Here is a 24,372-nt window from a genome sequence, read left to right on the forward strand (position 1 = left end):
GCTGGCCACTAAAGTTCTAATTTTTTTCTGAAATATTAGTGATTTCTTAGACATTTTCTTAATCTTTGTGGACTGTTCTTATTTTGATTGTGTTAGCATGGTTTACCATACAGTTGTACTTATTAACAAGTACATGTTGTTCATGCAAGATTGAAAACTTGTGGTAATGTATGCAATACATATGATTAAAAACTTTAAAAAACTGTGATTAAGAATACAAATTAATGGATTTTTAAAATGTTCCTTGGCCACATGCCAAATCCACAAGTTGTTGTAGTCCCCATTAACTGCATCATCAGTAAGAAAATATGAAAATATGTTTATTATTATTGGGTGATTATTTTTAAATGGAAGTCTCCATAAATTACTCAAGTATTATGGTAAGACAGTGTGGGTTTAAAAATTATTGGCTGTGAATATTTAACTATAAAGAATTTTGTGTGAAGGATATTACTTTAGGGATTGTGCACTTAGAGATTTTGTGCTTAGAGTCTAGAATGCCAGCAGGATAAAAATACAAGAAGTCAGAGTAAAGATAAGATGGGAAAACCAGTCCAGGAAACTTTTTTGCACTGTAGCCAAAAAAAGGGGAAAATGCTAGAACAAGGCAACATGTATTGAAACTTCCCTACCTTTCATTGATTTACAATTTAGGGACTTCCTGGGCCAGAGGCGTTTTTTGTGTCTATTTGCATTTGCAGTGTTAAGACTGTTCTCAGACCTCCCAGAACCATGAGTTCACTGGCAGAGTGAGGCATTGCCCACACCAAAGAAAAGTGGAATTATGGAGTACTTAAGCTAAATGGAAATACACAAGTTCTCAGGACCACATGGGATACACATGAAGGTGATGAAGGAGCTACGCAGTGGTGTTGTGAGGCTGCTCTCCATCATGCTAGAAAGGTTATGACAACTGTGGGAGTATAGTGACTGAAAAAAGGCAAAGGTTGCACCCAGCTGAGAGGGACGAGATTCGTGGAGATATGAGTTGGCCTCAGTACCTGGAAAGTTATAGAAAAAAAATCTTCCTGGAACCTGTTTCCAAGCACATGAAGGACAAGACGACAAGTGAAACAGTCAGCATAGGTTTACCAAGGCATAATCATGCCTGATCAACCCGATTGCCTTAATATCATTCACAAACTCTGTCTTTACCATTGACCCCTTCTCCAGCTCGTTTAGGAAAAGGCTGAACAGCATGGGTGCTAGAACAGATTGCAGCAGGATTTCACATATGGTGCCCCTCCACTATGAACTGGACATTTTTCCTGATTGATCTTTTCTGCTTTTAATCAGTGCTATGCACATATGAAGAACTTCCCTCTCATTCTATGACAGTCTAGTGTTTTAAAGAACTTTGGATGAGGGATGTAATTTACAAGAATTTTGGAAATGGAAGAGCATCCTGATCTTTCTTGACTACATGCTCGTCCTTTCTTCAAAGAACTCCCAGCAGATTTCTGAGGCTTAACTTCACAACAACAGTCTTCCTTTTCCTTCAAGATACCATATTTATCATATAACATTTATTCGTATACCTACAGATTCTATTCTTGAGAACAATTTAAGTGAGAGAGATATAAGGCGTAGTAGTTTGTAGTTCCTTAAATGTCCCTTGGATATCTTTGGAAGAGTCAGTGTACATTAGCTACCACCTAGTTCTCACACAACAAGGAGCTTTTGAGTGAGTGGCTGTGTACCAGAGTTCAGATATCTTCATCTGTGAATGAATACAGTTTGTTCCTGGTCATTCATTACTGTTAATTTTATCCTTAGGTTCCATAATTCACTTCTGCTGACACTTCATTTTATGAAGGCTCTTGAGCCACTCGTTAACGTTCCATGTCAGTCCTACCTTAGGAGTGAAGTCTGCTCATCCTGTTAAGGTATGTCCTGACTTTAGTGTTTTCTGAGAATTTAAACATACGCGCCAGGGAAGAGAAAGGAAGAATGTGAATTACTGCAAAATCTATGTGGATGAGGAATTTTCAACGCATTTTTTTATTAACCATAATCCTTTATTAGACCTCACAGAGGTGTAAACTATACATACAAATACATTAGAAAGATACCCTCTTAACAGTAATGCTTCACATTTTGGACCTGATACCAAGAGGGTTGCAAACATTTCAGTACATTCTACAAACCGAAGGGTGCATTAGCCTTTATGTATACAGAGTGACAAAGCCCTTTACTGAAATCAAAGTAGATAAAAGTGAAAATCAGTCAACTACCTCTTCCAACCTTTACCTACCATAAATGCATATAAAAGCCTTTAAAAGCATGAATACACTATTATTTATGGAGCAAAGTTTACTGTTCTAGACAGCTCGTAGAGAGAGGGGAAGAGAATGGTCAAGATGACATTACATGAACTGCAAACTAGCAAAAATCCTTGATTTTTTTTTTTTTAATATTTGTACATATTAAGAGCTCCGTTTTTTGATTTATTGGTTGTTACTAGAAAAGCTTATAAGTGCTAAATGGGGAGAATAGCGCAACAAAGACATTGTTGAGGTATTTGGGGGATTCTGCAACACAATGATGTTACATACACAGTATGAAATATTATTTGTCATCAAGTAGTGACATTGTATTATGAGTAAGCACAAGAAAATAAAAAAGAAAGAATAAATCCAGTTAGAACTTTAATCGAGAGTTTAAATGGTTTTTAGTGAATGAACATTTAACACTTGTCACTGTTTGGTTATAATGACTTGAAATGTTAATACTAGCATTATTCAGTAGTGAAATCAGAAATTCATGTATCCACATTCATGCTTGCATCATGGAAACCCCAGTTTTAGTCAGGATACCAATTGAAGTCCAACACTGAAGAAAGGGAGTACAGTTAATATTCTTATTGGAAAGGGTGTCCTCCTGAAAACCAAGTGCTATTGATCTCTTCATTTAGCACTTCTGTGTGGCTTTGCAGATAACTTGGGAGGAAAGAAAGCTCGTGTATGATTTGATTATCAGCAGCAGGTGGTGCTGCTTCTTTTACTTTAACTTTCCTAAATTTCCTAAAATCCTGAGGCTTGATAAACATGTTTAATATTCAACCCAAAGACTCCAGGGATTAAGAAACTATGAAACAGAACCATCACATTCTGATAAAAGCAACGTGAAGTGTCAGGCTACAGGTGAAGATGTTCAGAACATTATGAAGTACCAGTATGCTTTCAGTGGAGCATTTTATGACTCATGTTTGATGAGACTTAGTTTAATCAGGCAACTATTATCATTATACACTTTTAGCAACTGTTTTTTCATCTTGCACAGGATTTCTATAGAATTCAGTAGAACTAATTCCTTAGAAATGGTAATAAATGAAAAGGTAAGAGTTATATACTGTGTCATGCAGTGTAACTTGCATGTGCTTTATTATATTTAAACTTGTCTCTAAGTAGAAATAATGAAGAGTATTATAATTCTTATGCAGTATTCCTGTAAACTTGATTTGAAATTCTAATCTAAAAAAAAAAAAATTAAGATAGAATTCATCCCTGTGCACAAAATAAGCACCTTGTACCTCTTTCATTGGTAGCATTTTAGTCTATTGGTCTTGGATCCTTTGTCTTTGATCATTGTTGAAGTGGGCTTTTTCATACCATAAACCAGGTTAATGCCACTAAAACAGGAAGAGGGGAGCATTCATTTGATTTTAACATTTACAAAATTAAATATGTCACTACAAAATATGAATTTCATTGAATCAGTTGTAAATATAGTTATCTGGTTAAACCTTTTTCTTTAACACAAGCACATGAAGCATGATCCTATTTATCAAGACAGAGTTCTTTTTGTTCTGCAGGTATTTTGTTGTTGCTTTAGAGGAATGAGATGATACTAATGAATGTAAAATACAGTAAGATGGAATGTCTTTGATTTAGATAAAAAAATGATTCATACCTTTAAAATGTGGGGAAAAAAAAATTTAAACATCTCCCAACCATATTTATGCTGTTTCTTAAGAACTTCAATCAAATGTGAGTAAGTAAATATTGTACGTGGGTGTATGTATGTTAAATATTTTTGGGAAAGAATGTTTAGCAGCAGAAGTATCACGTTGATGCTTTTGTGAGCCAAGCTGGCAAAATAAAAAGTTACTGAAGAATACACAGAAATCAAAAATTATTATAAATAATTTGGGATATAGGAATTTACAGTGCTCAGTCTTTTCCACTTCTGAAATATTTAAGGGTGCTATAGAGAGGCATGAATTATTCTTAAAAAAAAATCTAATTGACAAGTGAATAACTGAGGTGATATAATTAAATGACAGAAATTTTCATTCTTCTCTGTTTATATTACCCATTATTCTTACTTTGAAGGGATGCTTACACTTAAAAAATCTCACTTAACAGAATTTATCTGGAGAAGAATGAAATAAAAGAAAATTTTTAAATCAATGTTTTCATAATAAGGCTCTCAAAGTTAGTATTTTATATCTGTACTTAAACAGATAAATAGATTTGCCTGATGACAGCAATTCGTGTCTTATGACTTAAAAATCAGGTCATTTCTTTAGGCATAAAAAACAAAGGTAGGATCTGACTTGTGACATCCATATTATAAAATGTTCTTCTAAAATTAGGTTCCAATTGGATTATTGAATATAATCCATGAGAAATAATGTGTAAAAACCAAGAAATTCAAATTTTACTTCAGAGGAAAAAGAAGAAAAGCATAAAATACACATGCATACACACATGCACATACACACCTTACAACATTATATATATACACATATACATACATATTTGTGTATATATATGTGTATATATACATACACACACCCTTTATGCAACTAATAAAATATTTCCTAATGTAAGCATCAGGGAGGTCCTTCTTGTTTTGGTCTCTGCTAGACTGGTATCTCTATACTGTACTATATGTAATCAAGTTTCAGATATTCCATAACACCCTTCATGTAAAAAATCAAAGAAGATTTATATATATCAGATACTGTGTGTTCAGACAGTCATAGTCCAGTAGAATATTTCAATGCTGTGAGAAGCAAAATGTGTAGTGTAGGATTAGAATAAGTAAAAACTTTGTGTTAATAACTTTTTTCCTTCTTTCGAGACAACTTTAATCTAGTTGCTTTGCTTAATGCTACTTGCACACAGGAATTGGATAATTAGTAATCTCATCAAGGCAAATTCTTTATTTTTTGTGGATTGTACCCAAGAGGAAAAAAATCTTAATCACTTGAAAGCCTCATCTCCTCCTCCTTACCCCTGCCCCCCAAATCAAAACAAAGTGAATTGAAACAAAGCCACCCCCCCAAAAACAAACAGACAAACAATAAAATTATGTTACAATAATGTTTTAAGTATGTTTTCTGGGGGGAGGGAGGAATGAATGTTGGTTTTGAATAAAGGTTTGGTGTTTGGAAGACTTTTTTGCACTGAACAGTATCCTTAAAAGAGGGACCAGTATAGGTTGAGTCCCCAAATAAATTATTACTATTCCTTTTCAGACTAAAAATAAAACATTTTAAATATATTGATTATACCTTCGTCAGAACATAAGTATTCTATCTAGCCTATAGGTTCCAAGAATCTCTATTTGGGCTTAATTTACCATCATTTCAAAACAAAACAATGAAATGTGAAATTTTGCACATTAGGATGTTCATAGTGACCACATAAAGTTAAAAAAAATTCACAGACTGTTAGCCATATATTTCAACTTTTTCTCACAATTTGAAACTGGTGAGAATTAAAAATAGCATCAGTTTCATATTAGGAGTATTTATTTTTTTGTTCCTTGTTAAAACCAGATGCACTTCTTTGTGCTTTTTCTTTTAAAGACTATTGACTTTTTGGGGGCGTGCCATGAGTGAGAAGGAATTAGGTAAAAAACCACCACATGGGCTTAATGAAAATCTCGATCATATCATGCCACTGACTTTAAGCCAAACTCTACACTGATTTCAGGCTTGAGTATGGCTTAAAAATCTTTGGTATGATAAAGGACTTGCATTAATCTGAACAGGCTTTCAGTTATATCCATTGTTCCTTGACTTTAAATGCTTTTCTTCATCTGCATTTCTGACTTGGAGTAGATTCAGAATTGCATTTCAAGTCTATGAATTTTTGTGGCATTTTGACTCTTATTCTTGCCCCATCTCCATCGATTTAAGATTTCTTTCCCATTGCTGAGTGACAAAAAGTTGAAAAGTTATGGCTAGTTTTATTTCTATTTTAATAACCATACCTATATAATTGTAATTTTCATACATTAAAAAAATATTTATGCTTTCTTTTATATTTTAGTCAAGTACTTTCTTAAACAAAACAATAGCACCACTTTGGCATTGTTGGCCAAATCAGTAAGAGGTAAAGCAAATATGCATACGCTTTTCTAAACTTGTCTTATCATGCACTTGCTAGTTAAAATGGAGAGCCAGGAAGACACAGTGCTTGGCCTAGAGTCTTCATTAATCAACCTTAACCATTGATACTAAATCAACAACCAGCTCATGGGGAAACTGAACATAGCTACTAGTTGTGTATGGAATTCACTTCTGTAAAGAAAGCCTAGCACTAATTTACCCTTTAATCTCTAAAATGGAATTGTAATCTGTTTTGGGCAAAGGGAGCCTACTGTAACGTTATCTACAGGGACTGAATGCAGTATCCCATTATTTGATTTTCTTTTCTATCTTGACTGAATGGTACAAATGAGCCTCATACAAGTCTTTCACACAAATGTAAGTGTAGGTTTGTAAGTACATTTTGAGCAGAATATGAAATTTATTCATTTTCCATTTAAACTCTTAATGACTAATTATGGTTACTATGGAGATGAGTCTCAAGTTTTGCTACCTTGATGAAAGAGATATGTTAACTTCAGTGGGTTTAGATCTGCAGTCCTTTTGGAAATAACTGAAAATAATGAGGTTTAATTTACATTTTTACTTCTGTACTTCAGTGACATTCTGTGTAATAATTGGAGTTTTATGTCTGTTCTAGAATGCAAAAATCTGTGACTTCTGTCATGTGATTTACATGATATGGAAGAATGGGGAGTGGGATTTTCTTTACCACTTAATTGTTTTATCAGAATCAGTGGCATCCAGTGGGAGCCCTGTTCCTAAATATCTGGAGTGCTTTTGAAAATCCAGCTGAACCCTTCATTTTCTCTAATTAGAAGTTTTTCAAGCCAGACTACTTTGTACTTTTGGGAGGGCGATGTTTTGGCTCATGCTTCAACTTCCTTTAAGTAGCGGATTTATTGAGATTATTAAGCTAATGCAGCCCTTTATCTTTCACACTGACTGGTATATCATGTGCTCCCTGCCATATGACTGCAGATTTCTTATACAAGTATGCATTTCCCATCCATGCATTTCTCACCTCTACGGTGGTGGAGGTACTCTCAATTTTGTGACAACATTTATTCTCTAGTAAAGCAAAGCGTTGCCTGTGAAGCTTGTAGCTATTCATTATTTATTGTAGTTTCTTTCAAGAGTTGTTCTAATTTGTTTAGACAGTTGCCAAGCTCTGATGTTAGATATTGCTGTCTGAGTGACATTTTCTAATTTGATTTTTCAACAGAAGAAATGCGGTGGCATGAATGTGAGTGCATGAATCCCAAGATAAGACCAAAATTTGAATTAATTTACAGAAATTAAATAGCACAATGATGTACGGTTATTCAGTTATGTTAACAATGCATCAGTAAAATGTTATCTACAAAGAAATTTGCCACCACAGAGATGTGCAAATTGCTTTTTGTGCTCACACCTTTCCTCTCTTCTTCCCTTAGAACTTCAGAGGAGGTAGGGGACAGAGTGAGTCATGGGACATGAAAGGGAAATATGTATTATGTCTGTGACATCTAAATAGTGGCTTATTCTTAGAATGCATTTCAGAATTCGTAACAGCCATTGAAGTAAAAATACTTGCCCCTCCATCCCCTCAGACAAAAAAAGGCCTGAAGAGCTGTGATAGATATCAGAATTGCTACTTCTGTTTATTGAAATGGTGGTAAATAATTTAGGTTAGTTTCCCCATCTGTTTCTCTGTACTTTCTTCCTTGTGCAACACAACTATCTCAGTCAGTGATACCTGTGACATATTCTTTTTATTCATTTACTGTTCTGCTTTTACATTGTGATGGCAGCCTATTGTACATATAAACATGTATCTCACAGAAAGCGGGGGGTTTAAAGAATTGCATAGGAATACATTGCACTTTCTTTGGAAAAATACGAAGCCCAAATTTTCTATGGGAATAAAAAAAGGAGCTATAATAATTTGTTAGACTTTTAAGACCACCTTCCCTGTCTGTTTCACAGGAAACTATTGAGGAGCTGTACAATGTGCAATCTACAGATATTCTTCTCTTGTGTTTTAATCAATAGTTCAGTCATCTACTCCCATGGATGTCACAGGAAGTAAGGCAGATCTGAACCTTTAGAAGGAGATACTTCTTTTACAGATCTAATCTAACATCTCCCTAATTGTTTGCTTCATACAGTATTCTCCCTGCCCTCTTTGGGGCTGACCAGGTGATCCTTCATCCATTGTCTGAGCATACTGCGTGCACGGTGATGGGGAGAAGAAGCCAAGTGGAACCATGTTGCAGTTCTGGATAGGATGGAATAGGCCATTCTCCCCTGCCTTCTCTTGCCTTCCCTCACAGAGAAATTTATTGCTCACCTTGGGACACTGTTGGCTACCTATCCCCCTTTACTGCTTGGCCCATCAAGCACTGAGATGGTTTACTAAAATAGAGCATAGGACACAGTGTTATTCAGAGTCGAATCAGTGCAGTACCTATCAAGGTTACACGGCAGAGGTTATCTGGAAATATATGTCTCCCACAAGAGTGCATGAATAGCTATTGTGAATAGCAGTTTGAAGGACGTTATGGCTCATCTCTTCTTGAGAACTCTTTCTACACTGTAATTTGGTGATTAGACTAGCTTCTCTAATTTACAGAGACATGCAGCAGCCTAATCAACAGTCAATTTAGTCACATCTGGTTGTGGGAAGAATTAAAATGGCAGAGAAACTTGAGTAACCCTCTGTTACGTTTGAATAGAATGCTGATATTTCAGAAAGATTTAGGCGCTGATGGGCAACACTTTGAAGTCACTTGCGGGTTGTTTTTCAGATTGCCTTCTCTGGGCCTAGGCATCTATGAATTTGTGTTCCACATAAGTGGGTGTAAGTGGAAACACCAATATTCAAACATCTAAAATGAAACAAGTATCTGAATTTTCTTTTGAAGATGGGAAGGTTATTTCCATGTTGGAATATGAAGCCATTTTAGTTCATTTAAACTGAATATTTTTAAAACAATTTTGTTATTTAATCTTTGGCTTGGTCTTTCCGTATTTGCTTTTACCTATTACCGTTTTGGCCAGACCCTTTCATGTAACAAACTATAAAATAGCACCGTTGTACTATAAAACAGAGATTTTAACATACTGTTTGATATATGTGTATTACTGATATGCTAAATTTTACATACTGCATTATATGGAGGAAGAAAGAAGTTACCTATATTGTTGCAAAATAATTACCTGGAAGAATCATTAATGGTTTGAGAGCCTATGTATGCTTTAACTGCTTTTAAAAATCTTTTGTCTCACAAATTGCAATAAACTGCATCTTTGCAAGAGAAGGAAAAATAAAACTGTCTTAAAACAAATGCATCTATAACCCATATTCTGTCAAAATGCCACAGATGGAATTAATGGATGTTTTAAACTGTATATGTTACCTTACTGCTGCTGTTACTGGGAATGTCAAACTGTGCAAATATGAAGGGGTAGACAAACAATGTTATCAGACACTGTAAAACAAACAGCCTGTTGCTTGTATAGAAGTGCAAATAAAAAAAACACCACTTAGACAAGGCTGATGAATGACTCCAGCAGCCAGTGTTCATAGGTTAATTTAGTGCAATTGGAGCCATCAAAGGCCCGTAATTTTTTAGGCTTTTGACGGGCACAGGACTTTAAGAGATTTTGTGCAGGACATTTAAAACAGGTTAACAAACAGTAATATATCAGCCACAGAATTTTTTAGCTCTGGGCTGGTTAAAATGTTCTGTTCTCTAACGACTTAATATTGGAATGTTTAGTTGCATTGTTCACTGGGAGAATGCCCATCGGTTGAGATTGCATCAAGCTTATTAAACCATAGGTTTTTTTAAGTCTTCCAATGTTTAACAAATAATTTATTTACAGCAAAGTATCCTGCAGATGGCACATTCATTCTTCATTCTTGTGGATGGCATGTTCTTACATTCTGTAGTTTCTGTTTCCTGTGTTTCCTCTACTTGTGTTCTTCAAATGCACTTCCTGAAGGTGTAGAAAAAAACAATTATTCGAGATAGGTTTTAGTATGCTGTATGACCACAAAATTTATGTTAGTGAGAAAACAGTTATCCTGAATGCTGCAATTGTTAGAGCCCTTCTGCCAGTTCACAGAGGACTGGACTATACAAAACTTCTGTACACTAAATTCCCTGTTCTCCTAGGCATAAACACTTTGATTGCTGTCATTATTGATCTTGGCAGAGGAAACATCTGCATACTGGAACCTGGATGGGCTTTGACATACGGTAGGTACCAAAAATTTTCTTTCTTTCAGAACAAGGACATTTGCAAAAGCAGGGTGTATAGGGGCCAGGGAATTTTGGAGTTGTAACTGCAGGATTTATGGTGCCTGCTGGGCTTTGGTACCCAGTGGCCAGAGGTTTTCAAAATTGCTGAGTGGGACTCTGTTACCTACTTTTTGCATAAATGGCATATTAGATGCGTAAGGTTTTCGTTGGATAAGGCCTTTAGGAGGATAAAAATTGGGGGTTCACTGCAGGAGCTGCAGCCAAATAATTTGTATTTTCAAAAAGAGACAGGGTGATGTGCCAGGCAAATCAAGATTTCTTTGGAATGAATAATGCCCTCACTTCACTGTCTTTCCATGCACAGGCCAGTTTCCAGCAGCAGTGATGGGTGTGGCGTGTATCTTTCAGTTTGATTTCCTTATTTGCCGTGCTAGTAAATGTTAGCTGGGCCCAAATCTTTGAACATTCTGTACCAGACTAGAGGCAGAATTGCAGAATTGTTAAGTGACTCTCCGTATTTATAATCCTCATCAGAAGTAAAATTCCTAGTTAAATGAAATCATGTCTGTTGTCCAAAGAAAAGCCAAAAATAAAAAATCTCTCTGAGAAAGGTGAAGCATGTGTATGCAGCTATACCACTGCATTATCTGCTTTTTAAGCCCTAAAAAAAAGAAGGAAATGTAGTCTCTAAAATTTAAAAAATAATGAAATCTTTGCCTGCTTTTCTGAATGACAGAAAGGAAATGGAAGCTGATTTTGTAGATTACAGTAGTTTTGTGTTTTGGTTTTTTTTTTTTTTTATGATCCTGATATAAAATGCTGTTCTATATATAACTTTTCCATTTGCCTCCAGTATCTATTAAACATAAAATAAATCAGAAATTGGCAAAGGGTCACAAAACTTGAGTTCCTGTAGAGCTTATTAATTTTCACTGGTTTTGGATTGGGGTCCAATGGATATGAGTTGAATTATTGTTTTCAGAATATAAAATCCCCAACCAAGCAGTACTAGTAATTGTTAAATTAATTATACCACCAACAGGTAAGAACATTGAGCCAAACTAAGATGTGTCATGACTGACAAGCCAAATTTGTTAATAGCAAAGAATTCATAATGAAGAAATGTCTTTGTTAAGAATCTGCCATTCTAGATGTTCTCAGTTGAAATGCAATATTAAATGATGAAGAAGAGGTTAATCATCTAGTCACTGTTCCTGTGACCAGCTCAGTAGGATACTGGCTTGACTTCACTGAATTTTGCTAATACTGCTATAGAATAGCTTCCTTCGCGTGGAAATGCCAACAGAATTCTGCTTATCTATAAATTAAAATAATTTTTGCTGTTTTGTTGCCTGTTTCTCATCCAGCTTTTCCAACACTACCTTTTCTGCCTTTAGTTTTCCCTAAATAAAAATTTTGCCCTGAAGTGCTCATTCTGGATGAACCCTTCAATTTTTACTGATTTTCACTAAAATCATTGCGGCACTTCACAGGAGTCTGCCACTGTTAAGGATCCTGCCTTACGCTACAAATGCTTATACTGTTAACAGTGAACTAAGAAAACAGGAATTCCTTGACTCATCTGCCCTGTTTTTTTCCTCATGGCAACAAAGCAAACTATCCTTGTTAATGCTGCCCCTAGGTGCTCATCTTTGAAGGGAATTTACCAGCATATAGGAAAAGTTATATGCTACATTTTATTTGCAGAAAGTCATACGTTATTAAAGGCTGCACACTGGTGATCTGAAAAATGGACAGTGAGAGCCTTATTATGGAAACAACAGCCATTTTGCATTGCAGTGGCTTTCAAAGTACACTTAGATTGAAAATTAACTGTATGTTTCCCAAATGAAAATACAAATTCTCTCCACTACTGTTGTTGTCCGAGTTTAAAATGGCTTTATCATCTAAATAAAGCAAATACTAAGATGCAGCAGGGTTTCAGTTATAGATTTGAATACTGTCATGTAGGTGGAAAAAGAGCTTTCATAATTCACAGGCTACCTTTGAAATTAAGGGAAGATGGCAGGTTACTTTTAGAACATTTTCTCCTCTAGAATCAGCATTTTGATGAATACCTGTAAAGAAGTGGCACTGGTGGTGTCAGCTGTAACATGCACGCCAGAAAAATGCTTTGACCCATATAGCACATTTTTTCAAGTATGCAATGTTGAGGCCATTGGGAAAAAAAAAGTGTGAATGCCTGAATCAGGTTCTCAGATCTGCATTTGCACTGGTATAGAAAAGCTTGCCTGATTTCTCAAGTCTTCAGCAAAAAGGTAATTAGAAATAAAATTGTTATCTATCTGTGATGAATGTTTCCTTATCAGATCCTCTGAGCTGATATTCAGAGCCAGACAAAGACAAGTATTTTAAGATGAGATGCAAAATGTCAACTTTGCATAAGTCAGTTTGTGAACAGAGAAGCGCAGACTGCTAACCTGTCACCTTAAGCTTGGGTCTTTGGAGATGGGGCAGCCTTAACATAAGGATTACAACTACCTCAGTGACAGCAGAGGTCATTTAACGAAGATGGGAGGGTACTGGGAAGCATGTAACAGTGTTCTATTAGGATGGACATTCAAACCTCATATTGGCATTAAAAGATCTCTTGCTTTATTGGTAATAAGTGGAAAGTCTAATGTTTGTAGTAACAGGCATGATATCTTAGCTACAAACCCTCTGGGGTCTCTTTGAAAGCTTTTTAGTTCTGCGGGCAGTGTGATTAGTAACATAATAACAAGGCTGGAAAGTAAGCAATGGGAGAAAATAATTTTCTGAGGAGGCCAAATTCTTCTATCTGTTACACCTAAACGTTGCCTCATTGGCTTGCTAATGTGGCATGGCTGTAATAGAAATTAGGATTAGTGCCATTGTGCATATTTTGGCCTGTAAATGTATCTGTGAGTTGATACTGAGCCAAATAGAAAAGAATCTGCCAATCTTAGAAAGATTAATGAGAAATAATGCAGTACTTTTTCTGTTTTCTTAATGGCATTTTCTTACACTAAAAATATTAACATTTTTCCCTCTCTCTTAGTCCTACTTACTATTTATTTAAGTTTTGAAGCATAGATAAAATCTGAAATGTATTTTTGAGACAATCCGCTTCCTATTGATACTTTGTTTGTACATGTATTTATGTGTATTTTCCACATATGAGGCCTAAAGAAGAATAAGCACTAAAAATCTGAGGAAGAGCAAAATTATATCAAGATGTACACTTCTTTCATCCTTTTGCTCAGGGGGCATGGCACGGCACGGCACTGTGTTTTTTTGCTTTCCTTCTTTATTTACTGGAGTTTAAAATTAGCCTTGCCAGTCTTCACATTCATGTAATATTTTTCAAGGTACCTTGTAGCCTTAAATTTATAAGAACTTTGTGCCACTGATTCTGTGATACTGCTTCATTCAAAAAGGTCACAGTCTTCCCTCAGGTACACAGTTGTTGTGGAAATAGCTCAATTTCCTTTGCTTGAACAGAGAACAGTGGTTTTTCTAAGTTCTATTCGCTAGTTTTCCAAATCGCTGTTAAAACTTAATTCACTTAAGGGTCAATAGACTAAACTTTTATTAGCATTTCTCAGAAGAGAAAGAAACGAATGAAAGAAGATCTAGATGGGCGCATGTACACTGAAGACAGAAATTTAATTCCCCTTCTTGCTCCCGTTTCACAGTTTAAAAGCCTAAACATAAAATTAGTGTTAAAGTGCGTGAAACCATTAGTTTGCTTTCCAGCACAAATACAAAAGTTTCTCCCTGTTCTTTACTCCTACGTTACTAGCTGATGTATTTGCTCATTAAATGAGATTTTAAACTGAAGGGAATGTCAACAATTATTCTCATAGTTTTAGGTTAACAGAAAAAATCTTGATTTGTAATGTGCTTTGGTTTCACACCTGTTCTCTTTGTTAAAAATTCGGGGACATCTTTCTTGGGTTTAGAAATGGTGACACATGATTCTTAATAATCTCTGCTTATAACTAACTGCAATTGGGATAGAATTTATAATGGATTTGTATTATGCAGTTGATCACTTCCTATTTTTTATCAGTTCTGGCAAGATGAATACCTAAGTATTTCTCATTTTTTAACAGTTAAAATTCTACTGAAGGCTTTCAACAGAGTATTCAAATAGCAAGCAAGTAAAGAAAACAGGCTTTGGATGAGCATAACTGGTGAGGGATCAGTAAATGCGTGAACAACGTATCCTGCAGGTTGGTTGGATTATTTGATCAAATGTTTAGGTTTTCCTTATTCTTAAAATAAATATTATTCATTCTCATAAATTTTCAAATGAAATTTATTACAAAAGAAAATTGCTGCAAGACTGATAGGAATATTTGCTGGATTGTGATCTTGCAAAAAATTACGTATTTCTTTAAATGTACAAGTGTTTTAATCAAATTTAATTTTTACAGTATTTTAACTGTTTTTTTAACTGGCATCCTGTTTTGAACAGAATTATAATTAATGCAAAATGGTGAAGTACTAGATTTCAGTAGCTTAATTAAAATGCTTAGAAGCAAAGTAAGGGGACTTTGAGTAATATTAAATTCCCTGAAATTTGTGGAGATTGAAAATAGCTTAATGAAGACCAGTTTCACCACAAAAAAGATAGAGCTGTAAGAAATCAAAAAGCTGCATTTTGATTTCTTGAGATTAAAATGTTTTTTCTTTGGAAATACCAAAATATTCAATTGCAGCCGTTCCAATATGAAACTTCTGACTTTCTCTTTTCAAAACATCATTTTTTTCATTCAGCACGGTAGAGATATGGAGAACTAATTAGCATTAATAACATAAATATTAATACTAGCAAGGTATATACATCAAAGTAAACTAAATAAACTGAAAAAAGAAAAACGATCTTTATCACCCTTGGTCTCGTGTTGCAACAGGAACTAAAAGTATTCTATTCCTTTATCTAAATAGTCCAGAACAGTTGTCCTGAATTTTATTTTTTTTATTTCTTCAATCTGAATACTAGACTGAAAATCAAATTTAATCACCCAGCTTTCCTTAGGAAGTCTATTAGAGAAAACTAATTGCATTACCTGTAATTCTTGCATATTTTGTCTCATTTCTATATTTCTGGTCAGCTGCTCTTCTGCTGAGGGATCTGAATGATCAGGGCAATATATTCTAGAACACAGATTGGCTGAATGTAGATTATATGGATAGATTCTATTCTATTTTAAAGGAACAATCTACCTTTGCAGATCAAATTCAGAGGAACAGAAACAAAAGATATAAAGTGAATGGCTTACTAAATCTCAGCCAGGTATGTTGGTTTTATATAAAATCTACTTCAGATATGATTGTTACAACAATGTGTGAAGGCTATTGAAAAAAATTTGTATGAAACTAAAGCATTTTCTCATTGACCAACAATTGTCACCAAGAAGACAGCTTTTCTTCTGACAGATTTGAGCTTTAAAAACAGACTTTCCACTTCACTCTATATTTCCTGTAACCCAGCTTGGACATATTTATTGTTTCACACTGGAGAAAGTGATTTGAATGCTCCAGAAGCCTCTCAAACTACAAACATTTTTTTCATCCCAGACAGAGTTGCTGACTCAGATAGTTAAGTGACCTCTGTAGGCTTTGGCTTAAAAAATAGAAAGTATTGGGGTGATACTTCGTTTTAACTGGAGGACGTGTTCTGGTGAGAGTTTGATATCCTTTAGATAGGTGACTGAGAAGGATGTTCAACTGCTGGGCACTAACAGAAACTACATATTACTGTAGTTCACAATTTACTCAAGGCCCATAGTGCTGAAACCCAGCCGGAAAGATAATCTGAGTTATCCCATCTGTTCATGAAGACTTTAGGGTGGTTAGCCTGTAGCTATCACATTGTGCTCTGATGCACAATAATAGATTCCTCTCTGCAAGCTATTATGTGTGTTTGTTGCATTCCCTGGCTCCTATAGTTTAAGGTAATTTTGTCACGGGATGAGTGCAAAAGAGGTTGTGGAAGCTGGGCATCTAAATTAAGACAGAGATAAGGCTCGGTATGTTCTCCATTGTATACAGCAGCTGTGGCAGTAACAAAATCATAGAATCATGGAATCATTTAGGTTGGAAAAGACCCTTGGGATCATCGAGCCCAACCATCATCTCCACTCTACAAAGTTCTCCCTTACACCATATCCCTTAACACCACATCTAAACGAGTCTTAAACACATTCAGGGATGGTGGCTCCACCACCTCCCTGGGCAGCCTATTCCAGTGTCTAACCACTCTTTCCGTGAAGAATTTTTTCCCAATGTCCAGCCTAAACCTACCCTGCTGCAGCTTGAACCCATTCCCTCTTGTTCTATCGCTGATTACCTGTGAGAAGAGACCAGCACCAGCCTCTCTACAATGTCCTTTGAAGTAGTTGTAGAGAGTGATGAGGTCTCCCCTCAGCCTCCTCTTCCTCAAACTAAACAGTCCCAGCTCCTTCAATTGCTCCTCAATGCTTCTAACTGCCTTCTTTCTTCATTTTTTTTTGTGAATCTGTAAAGTATGTTATGTATATATTACCCTTAAGTATATCATAACAAAGTGTTTATTTTTTACTTTTCAATATACTTTCATGTTTATTTGTGGGTTAAGGTCTTAGAACAGGACAAATAATGGTCCTATAGAGAAACAAATATTTTGTTCATTAGCAACAAACAAAACTCTACACATACAGTCTCTGTAATTGGATTAAAACTAGTTCTTGATGTTGGCCTTATAGCAGCAAATAGGCATTTTGGGGTTCCCAGCCCACATTAATCATTCATTGCCTGGCCCTCATCATTCAGATTTGTGCAAGTAGTGTAGCAACACTTGTTTGTAATGTAGTGAACTGAAGATCGGCATTCACATAACCTATAATCAGAAGAACGTTCCTGCTCCACTGAAGTAAGTTATTCTACCAAATTGCGCATTGGAAGAATGATTTCCTCAAGCAATTGGGAAAGTAGACCACTTACAAAATCACTTAAACCAAAACCCAGATCCTGGATTTGTCTATTAAAAAGGTTATGAGGAGATGCCAAATAAAAACTGCATTAGAAGAATGAAAAGCTTAAGAAACTGATTGTGTATGAAATCTGAAAGTAACTGTACATCTTATATGTTCCATTTAATCCTTCCTTAAATCTTATATCTAAATCAGAAAATATGAAAGAGGTCATATATGTTATCTTACATATATATATTCACTTTATAAGATAGGTATCTCCTATATAAGATATAATATTAAGAGAGAAAAATATTCTGAAGCAGAAAAACATTGCTGAACTGAAAAATAATATGACTTTAGTATACTAATTTTTTAATTAAAATCAGTGACATAGCAACACTATGAATTTGCTAAATGCATTCATATTGCATTCCTATCCAAAGAAGAAAGTATGAGCATAGCATCATCTTTCTTAATAGAGGCATGTACAGCTGCCTGAAAAAAGAAAAAAAGAAAGAAAAAAATAATTATATAGGAATATGTACCAGAGCTTTTTGACACAGTTTTTCTTAATGAATTCTTTTTCCCTCCTTTTCCCTTCCCTGTATTTTCCTTTTATCGATCATAAATCTGAATAATAGTTTCTCCTATCCCTGCTGTATTTTTGTTTCCTCAATCTAGTTTTCTCCGTCCACAGATATTAATGAAAACTTCAGTTTGTTTTTCCCATCAGATTTCTGTTGTTTTATTGCCAAGTTCCCATCAAGAAGCATTTATAATTTTTCTGCTTCTGTTCACCTCTCCTCCTTTCCCCATGTGTTTTCTTTAAAGGTGGCGTTTCGTTTAATGTTAATTTTTCTCTAATTTTATTTTCTCTATTTTTCTAAAAATTCTGTCTTTTCTGTGTGATGCACCATGCATCATTCAGTTCTTCAATATTTCGCGTTTTCTCAGCCTCTTTGATCTAATTTCCTCCCCCTTTTTTTAACTCTGCTCCTCATTCCTCATTGACTTTTTACTGTCCTTTTCACCTCTTGATTTTTTCCTCCTTTTAATTTTCTGGATGAATTCTTATGCATCTAGGTTCTCTCAATTACTGCATACTCCCTAATTTTTTTCTTCTTCCAGCATCCCCTCTTGAACACCACCTCCCCTGCTGCTGATGAAAGATGCAAGGCCCTTCTTCTGTTCCTTCCTGCTTGTAAGAAAAGGGTTTTCCCGACTATCTTTCGAGCTGGGAAGAGGACAGCTGCCTACAGAATGACATAATTCCTTGGCCCTCCAAGGAAAGTGGTGTGGAGAGCTGGCAGGTATCTTGTCTCCTTTTACTTGAAGTTACAGAATGTTTTACCCATCACCTTAGCAACAAGTACGGGAAGGAGCACACAGATTACTGGCCAAGCCTTTTTTCTTCTTTTCCCGCAAGTCTTAAATATATGTGTGCCCAGACAGAAACAAGCCAGAGGGTTTTCTTGTCTATAGTTGAGTTCTACCTGAAGACGACTTCTCTTGTTGTCATGTGTGCCTTCTGAGATGTTCATGGCTAAGGTGATACTTCCCAGGAAGAAACATACAGCCATAGGTTTAAAAGGTTGAAAACTCTTCAGGAAGAGGTGAAAGGATTCCATTCTATGGATTGACTTATGGAAAAGAAACTGATGCTGGAACAATTACAATTGCTCTTTTCATGAAGATGATATTAAGGAAATTAGTATATAGTGCTGATTTCCTAACTTCCTATGTAATCTTTGGATTTCATGCAGTTCCATTTCTTATAAGAAAAAATTTTCAGATAACTGTAGGAGTGGGGCCAATGTATGTGTAGGACAGGCAGGGTCAACAGCAATAAAATATATCACTAGAGGCTTACAGCAGATGACAGATAGCATGTAAAACAGATGTTCACAACTCAAACAGGAGAGACAGTTGGACATGAGCTTAATGGTAGCCTAGTCTAAGATGGGTTTTTTGAACTATAGGCTCTGTTGAGGTGAGATGAGATTTAACTACATATATGCACAGTATATCTAGTATGACAGCAACAAAAATCTGGATACTCTGAACTCTATAACTATACAAATAGTACCAATGAATATTTAAAGTTCATGGAGAATATACATGTTAAACGTCAAATAGTTAAAATGAAGTATGTCATGATTGCAATGACTATCCAGTTAATTTATTTCTGATAAATAAATAAAAAAAAATCAACACGAAAATAATGAGGAAAGAAAAAAATCATTTGTTCATTTACATGTAAAATGAATAGCAGTAGAGCTGTGTTTTCCCTCTTATCATTCTCTCTACATCTTCCTGACAAGGAAGGATGGGTGAGGACTTTCTGGATAGATCAGTTGTTAAACATTCAGTGTTTGGTTTCTCTTTTGAAAGAAGTCTTAGGTGCCATTTATGGTTGGATGATGTGAGTACTTTTCATTTACTACCCAGTAGCAGGATAAAGCCTCGCAACTACTATCTTAGCGATTCCATATTTTATTCAGTGTTCTAGGACATGAGATAAAATACACCATTTCCTATGATGGACACTATTTCCAAAACCCCACTAAATCTCAGTGTCCTTAGCAGGCAGAACACATCAGTTGTTTGCGATGTTACCAGCCTTGACAGAATTTTCCTTCCCTAAAACAGGGTAGGGCTTTTTTTTTTTTTTGTCAACCTGGCCTACCTTTTGTGCTTTTGGCATATCAGTGTGGCGCTGAGCACGTACAGAGCGTGCAGATTTAGGTGGCTTTATTGGAGCACAATACATCTCCAGCCTCCTCAGGTCACAACTCTGGAAGCAGCATTCATCCACTATTCCCTTGTGGTGTAAGCGTCTACTGCTGGATCCATACCCTGTAGGCTTACCTATTCAAAACACAAATGGAAAGTTTTTATGTTAGAAAGAAAATGCAAAGATCTCAGCAGTAATCATAGTAAGTTGCATTATTTTAACCGAATGACAACCAATGACAGTTGTAGAGGCTGCTTGTGTGTATCTATTCTGACCCTGTTCTCCATACAGCTTCGAAAGATGTTCCTGGAAATGGCCAGCTTTGATCTCTGTCTATGGGTGGTTGCTATTTAAGCTTTTGAGCAAAATTATATCTTCTTAGAAAAGTATTATTAGAAGATTTTCTTGAACTGTCTTGGCATTGAAAATGGAGAGGGAGGCAGTTACAATTTGGCATTTGGAAGCCTTGCAAAGGAAATTTGCCCTTTAGTTTTTGGATGAAAACTGGTTGAGCTGACTGAGGTAGCTGGTGTTTAAAGATCACAGATCATGCCTGTGTTGTAGGCAAGTGTTTTCTAATGAAAAAGGCTACACTGAGCCACTATGTGAAGTCAGTGTGTTCCAAAGGGGAGATAAATACTGTATACCACTGCGCAGGCTGTAAGATCTGCAAGCTCAAAAACTAGTGGGAAGCAGGAAATAAAGTAACAAAATAACCAAGAAATACAGCAAAAATACGAAGATGGGTGATGGGAGAGTTAAAAGGAGAAGGTTTTACATTCTATAGCTTTGCACAAGGTGGGAACTGGGACTGACATCGGGACTGACTGGTCTTCCCTGTGTTTTTTGTTTGTACTGGGCGTCTGTAGAAAGTACTTGATTGGCAAATGTTTTGCATTTTTCACACAGCTGCAATAAAGGGTGACATTTTTATTCATAGAACTCTTACGCTCTTCTCTCTTTTTTTTTTTTTTTTTTTTTTTTTTTCCCCCTCAGTGATTTATGATTTCTTTAGGAACTGCTGATTTCTCTGCTATACTGTGCAAAGATTACAGACCTGTTATTTCCTGGGCTTGTTTGTATGCAGCCCAGTTGGATGTGCAGTTGCCATGTTATGACTAACTAGAAATGAAGGAACAGTGAATTCACAAAAAAACACTGTAGTTTCTTACTTACTACATCTATTTTAAAATTCTGGTAGAATTTGGTTTCAGACAGTAAAATTCTGAAAAGGTTAAATGTTTTGTTTTGACAGTTTCAGCATTAAATGTTTCCATTTACAAAGTGATCCACAGTGGTTAAGAATCCAAAAATATGGAAAAAAGGAAAGAAAATTGCACCAAGATCCAAAAAATGAAGTAACTCAGTTCAGTCAGCTCTACCAATTTTTTTTCTTGCCTTTTTTTTCCCCTTCAGTTTTATCACTGAGACCAAAAAATCTGTTATTCACAGAGTTTGGCAGAAGTTTACGTTTTAAGAAATTACTCAAGCTAGATAAAGGATAAGGGTAGCAAAAAATATGAAAATTCCGTTTCTCTTTGGGAAATTATTGTCTCCGATGCTTATACAGCAAATTCTAAGTTAATATCCATGTACTTGTCCTGCAGTTGTCAGTTTGAAGACAACATTGCATTTTGGAATTGTCTGTGATTAAAACATATGTCCGCTCATGAAGAACCCTTGAGGCCTTAGTACATCCATAAATGAAAAGACCTCTAGTGGTAAAGTATGTCTAACATTTTAGCCAGCAGTACAGTCAGCTAAGAAATAACTATCCCTATGAGCTTTTTAAACCCAGACAATAGGTTTTTAAACGTCTTTTCTTCCAGGGACTATAAATTAAACAAAAAGAAAAACATGCTTACTTAGTATATTGCAATCCACTGAGGGCCTCTATAGTGTACATTGCCTGCTAAATTATTTATTTCATAAGACTGAACAGAAAGGCAAGCCAGGAGTAGATTACAGTAATATTTTAATTTGCCTTTGTGTGTGTGTGTTGTTTTCTGTGTATCACTGAAAAGTATGATAAATATTAAGACACAGAGTTTTGGTGTGGTTTTTTTTTTTTTTTTTTCTAGGCTATTTTCACTCACTGAGTTATAATATAAAATATAAGCTATTCCCTGGAGATTTTTTGAAGTCTGTTAATCAGGTTATCTTAGCCTAATACTTGTAAAATTTAGCAGTCATGATAAAATGTGGAGTGTCATTACTGTAAGGGATACCCAGAGCTCTTCCACATTTTGTCTTGCTCCCATTTAAAACCTGGAAGGGCAAATTCTGTTCCTGGACATGCAGGTGTAACTCTTCCTGATAGATACAACTGAGCTGTAAGTACAAATGGTTGATTAGTTAACTTACTTTTCTCAGTCTGCAAATTTTTCATAAGCAAACACACTCTAAAAGCTTCTGTTCAAAAAATTTCCTTTAAATAGTGTTTCATAGCAGCTCGCAGGCATAGAGGTTTGGTTGTTTCCCTGGCTACTGCTAAGGATAAAATAAGGATGGACAGTTCATTGGTTAGTTTCATCTGGCTTATTGTGACTTTTCTACCTAGTTACCTATTAAAAAAAATACGCTATCAATCCAATAGAAGATTTCAGGATTAGTAGCAATTGAATTGTAGAATTGTTTAGGTTGGAAAAGACCTTTAAGATCATCAAGTCCGACCATTAACCTGGCACTGCCGAGTCCACCACTAAACCATGTCCCTAAGCACCACATCTACAGGTCTTTGAAATACCTCCAGGGATGGTGACTCAACCACTTCCCTGGGCAGCGTGTTCCACTGCTTGACAACCTTTCAGTGAAGAAATTTTTCCTAATATCCAATCTAAACCTCCTCTGGCACAACTTGAGGCCATTTCCTCTTGTCCTTTCGCTTGCTACTTGGGAGAAGAGACTGTTTCAATATTTTGCACTTCTAAGAATCTTACAGATTTTAGCTCCTCATGACATTCATGCTAGGTAGAGAATATTACCTCCAGGTGACAAAATTTAGAATCAATAGTATGAAATGTGTTGGCCAGGAACTTCCATGAGTTAACAACAGAATTTGATAGAAGAAATCTTCGTGCCATGAGTAGCAAGGCTATAAATGTCTTTATTGTGTAAAATCTGTTAGAAAAATAAGTGTCCTTGTTCTTTACTGAAGCCAATTATCTACTCTGTAGAGCACTTATTGGGGCATTTTTTTTAGTGGTATGTTTTGGTCCGAATGGTCTTCTAAGGAGGACTAAGGACTGATAGTGGCATCTTTTGATATGTGAAGGAAACAGTCAAACAAATTATAAAGTTTGGAAGATCTCAAAATTTTGTTGTTTAATATGTTTAACATTTAGATTTGTCATGATTAAAGCCAAAGATGAAATGGTTGGTAGGGGTGATTTTTTTTGAATAATCTTTCATCTCTCTTAACAATCAATAGTTCTTTCCAATTTGTCTGTGTTGAGCCTGTACTTATACAGCATTGCTTGTATTTTGCCATTTTAAATTTAGCTCAATTATATGATCCGATGCTTTCTTCTTTCCTTAATTAGTTTTTACTCAAGACATCAGAAAAAACAGTGACATGCAATGGATTATATATCATTCTACCAGTTTATCAGTATCATTTCTTGTACGAAATTTTTGACTTTTTGGTAAATAGAGTCATTTCAACAGGAATATGTTTGATTTTTCTTTGGTGGTACATAAAGTAGAGGAACTAGAGCCATGTACTCTAACTTTTAATAACATCACTTATGTATTTGTGTATGATGTCTTCGCTATAAGTCGAGCAGGAACTCACACGGTTTTTTTTTGGCAGTTGGAAATTGCCAATTCTGAGCTTTATTCTCATGGAGCCACTATCTTGTTGTGTGATTACATGGAAGTTATTTTACCCTTTGTATTCAACCATTTATAGATTTAACCATTTATGAAGTTGATAAAATATCTTGAAGCATTGCCTGCTTCATTTAGTTATCAGTAGGAACATTTCTCCTGCACTCTCATATGCATAAATAATTAATACAAATCCTGAATCCTGGAATTCAGCTGAAAATCTCAGTGTACTTCAAAATTATTTTTATTGTAGCCAGACCAAGGACACATATG

The 24,372-nt window shown here is 35.5% G+C and overlaps 1 protein-coding gene across 1 annotated transcript in view; it reads right to left on the reverse strand.

Moving 5' to 3' along the window:
• Nucleotides 1–2,018: 2,018 nt before the first annotated feature.
• Nucleotides 2,019–24,372, reverse strand: part of IGF1 (insulin like growth factor 1) — a 60,389-nt gene continuing 38,035 nt past the window's right edge. Inside the window, exons 3-4 of the mRNA XM_063320692.1 lie at nt 20,224–20,405; nt 2,019–10,327 (exon numbers count right to left, since the gene is read on the reverse strand). Coding sequence (XP_063176762.1) covers nt 10,268–10,327; nt 20,224–20,405 — 242 coding nt within the window. The 3' untranslated portion in view covers nt 2,019–10,267. The remainder of the gene's footprint in view (nt 10,328–20,223; nt 20,406–24,372) is intronic.

Source organism: Chroicocephalus ridibundus, chromosome 1, assembly GCF_963924245.1.
Source record: "Chroicocephalus ridibundus chromosome 1, bChrRid1.1, whole genome shotgun sequence".
NCBI classification, from domain to species: Eukaryota; Metazoa; Chordata; class Aves; order Charadriiformes; family Laridae; genus Chroicocephalus; species Chroicocephalus ridibundus.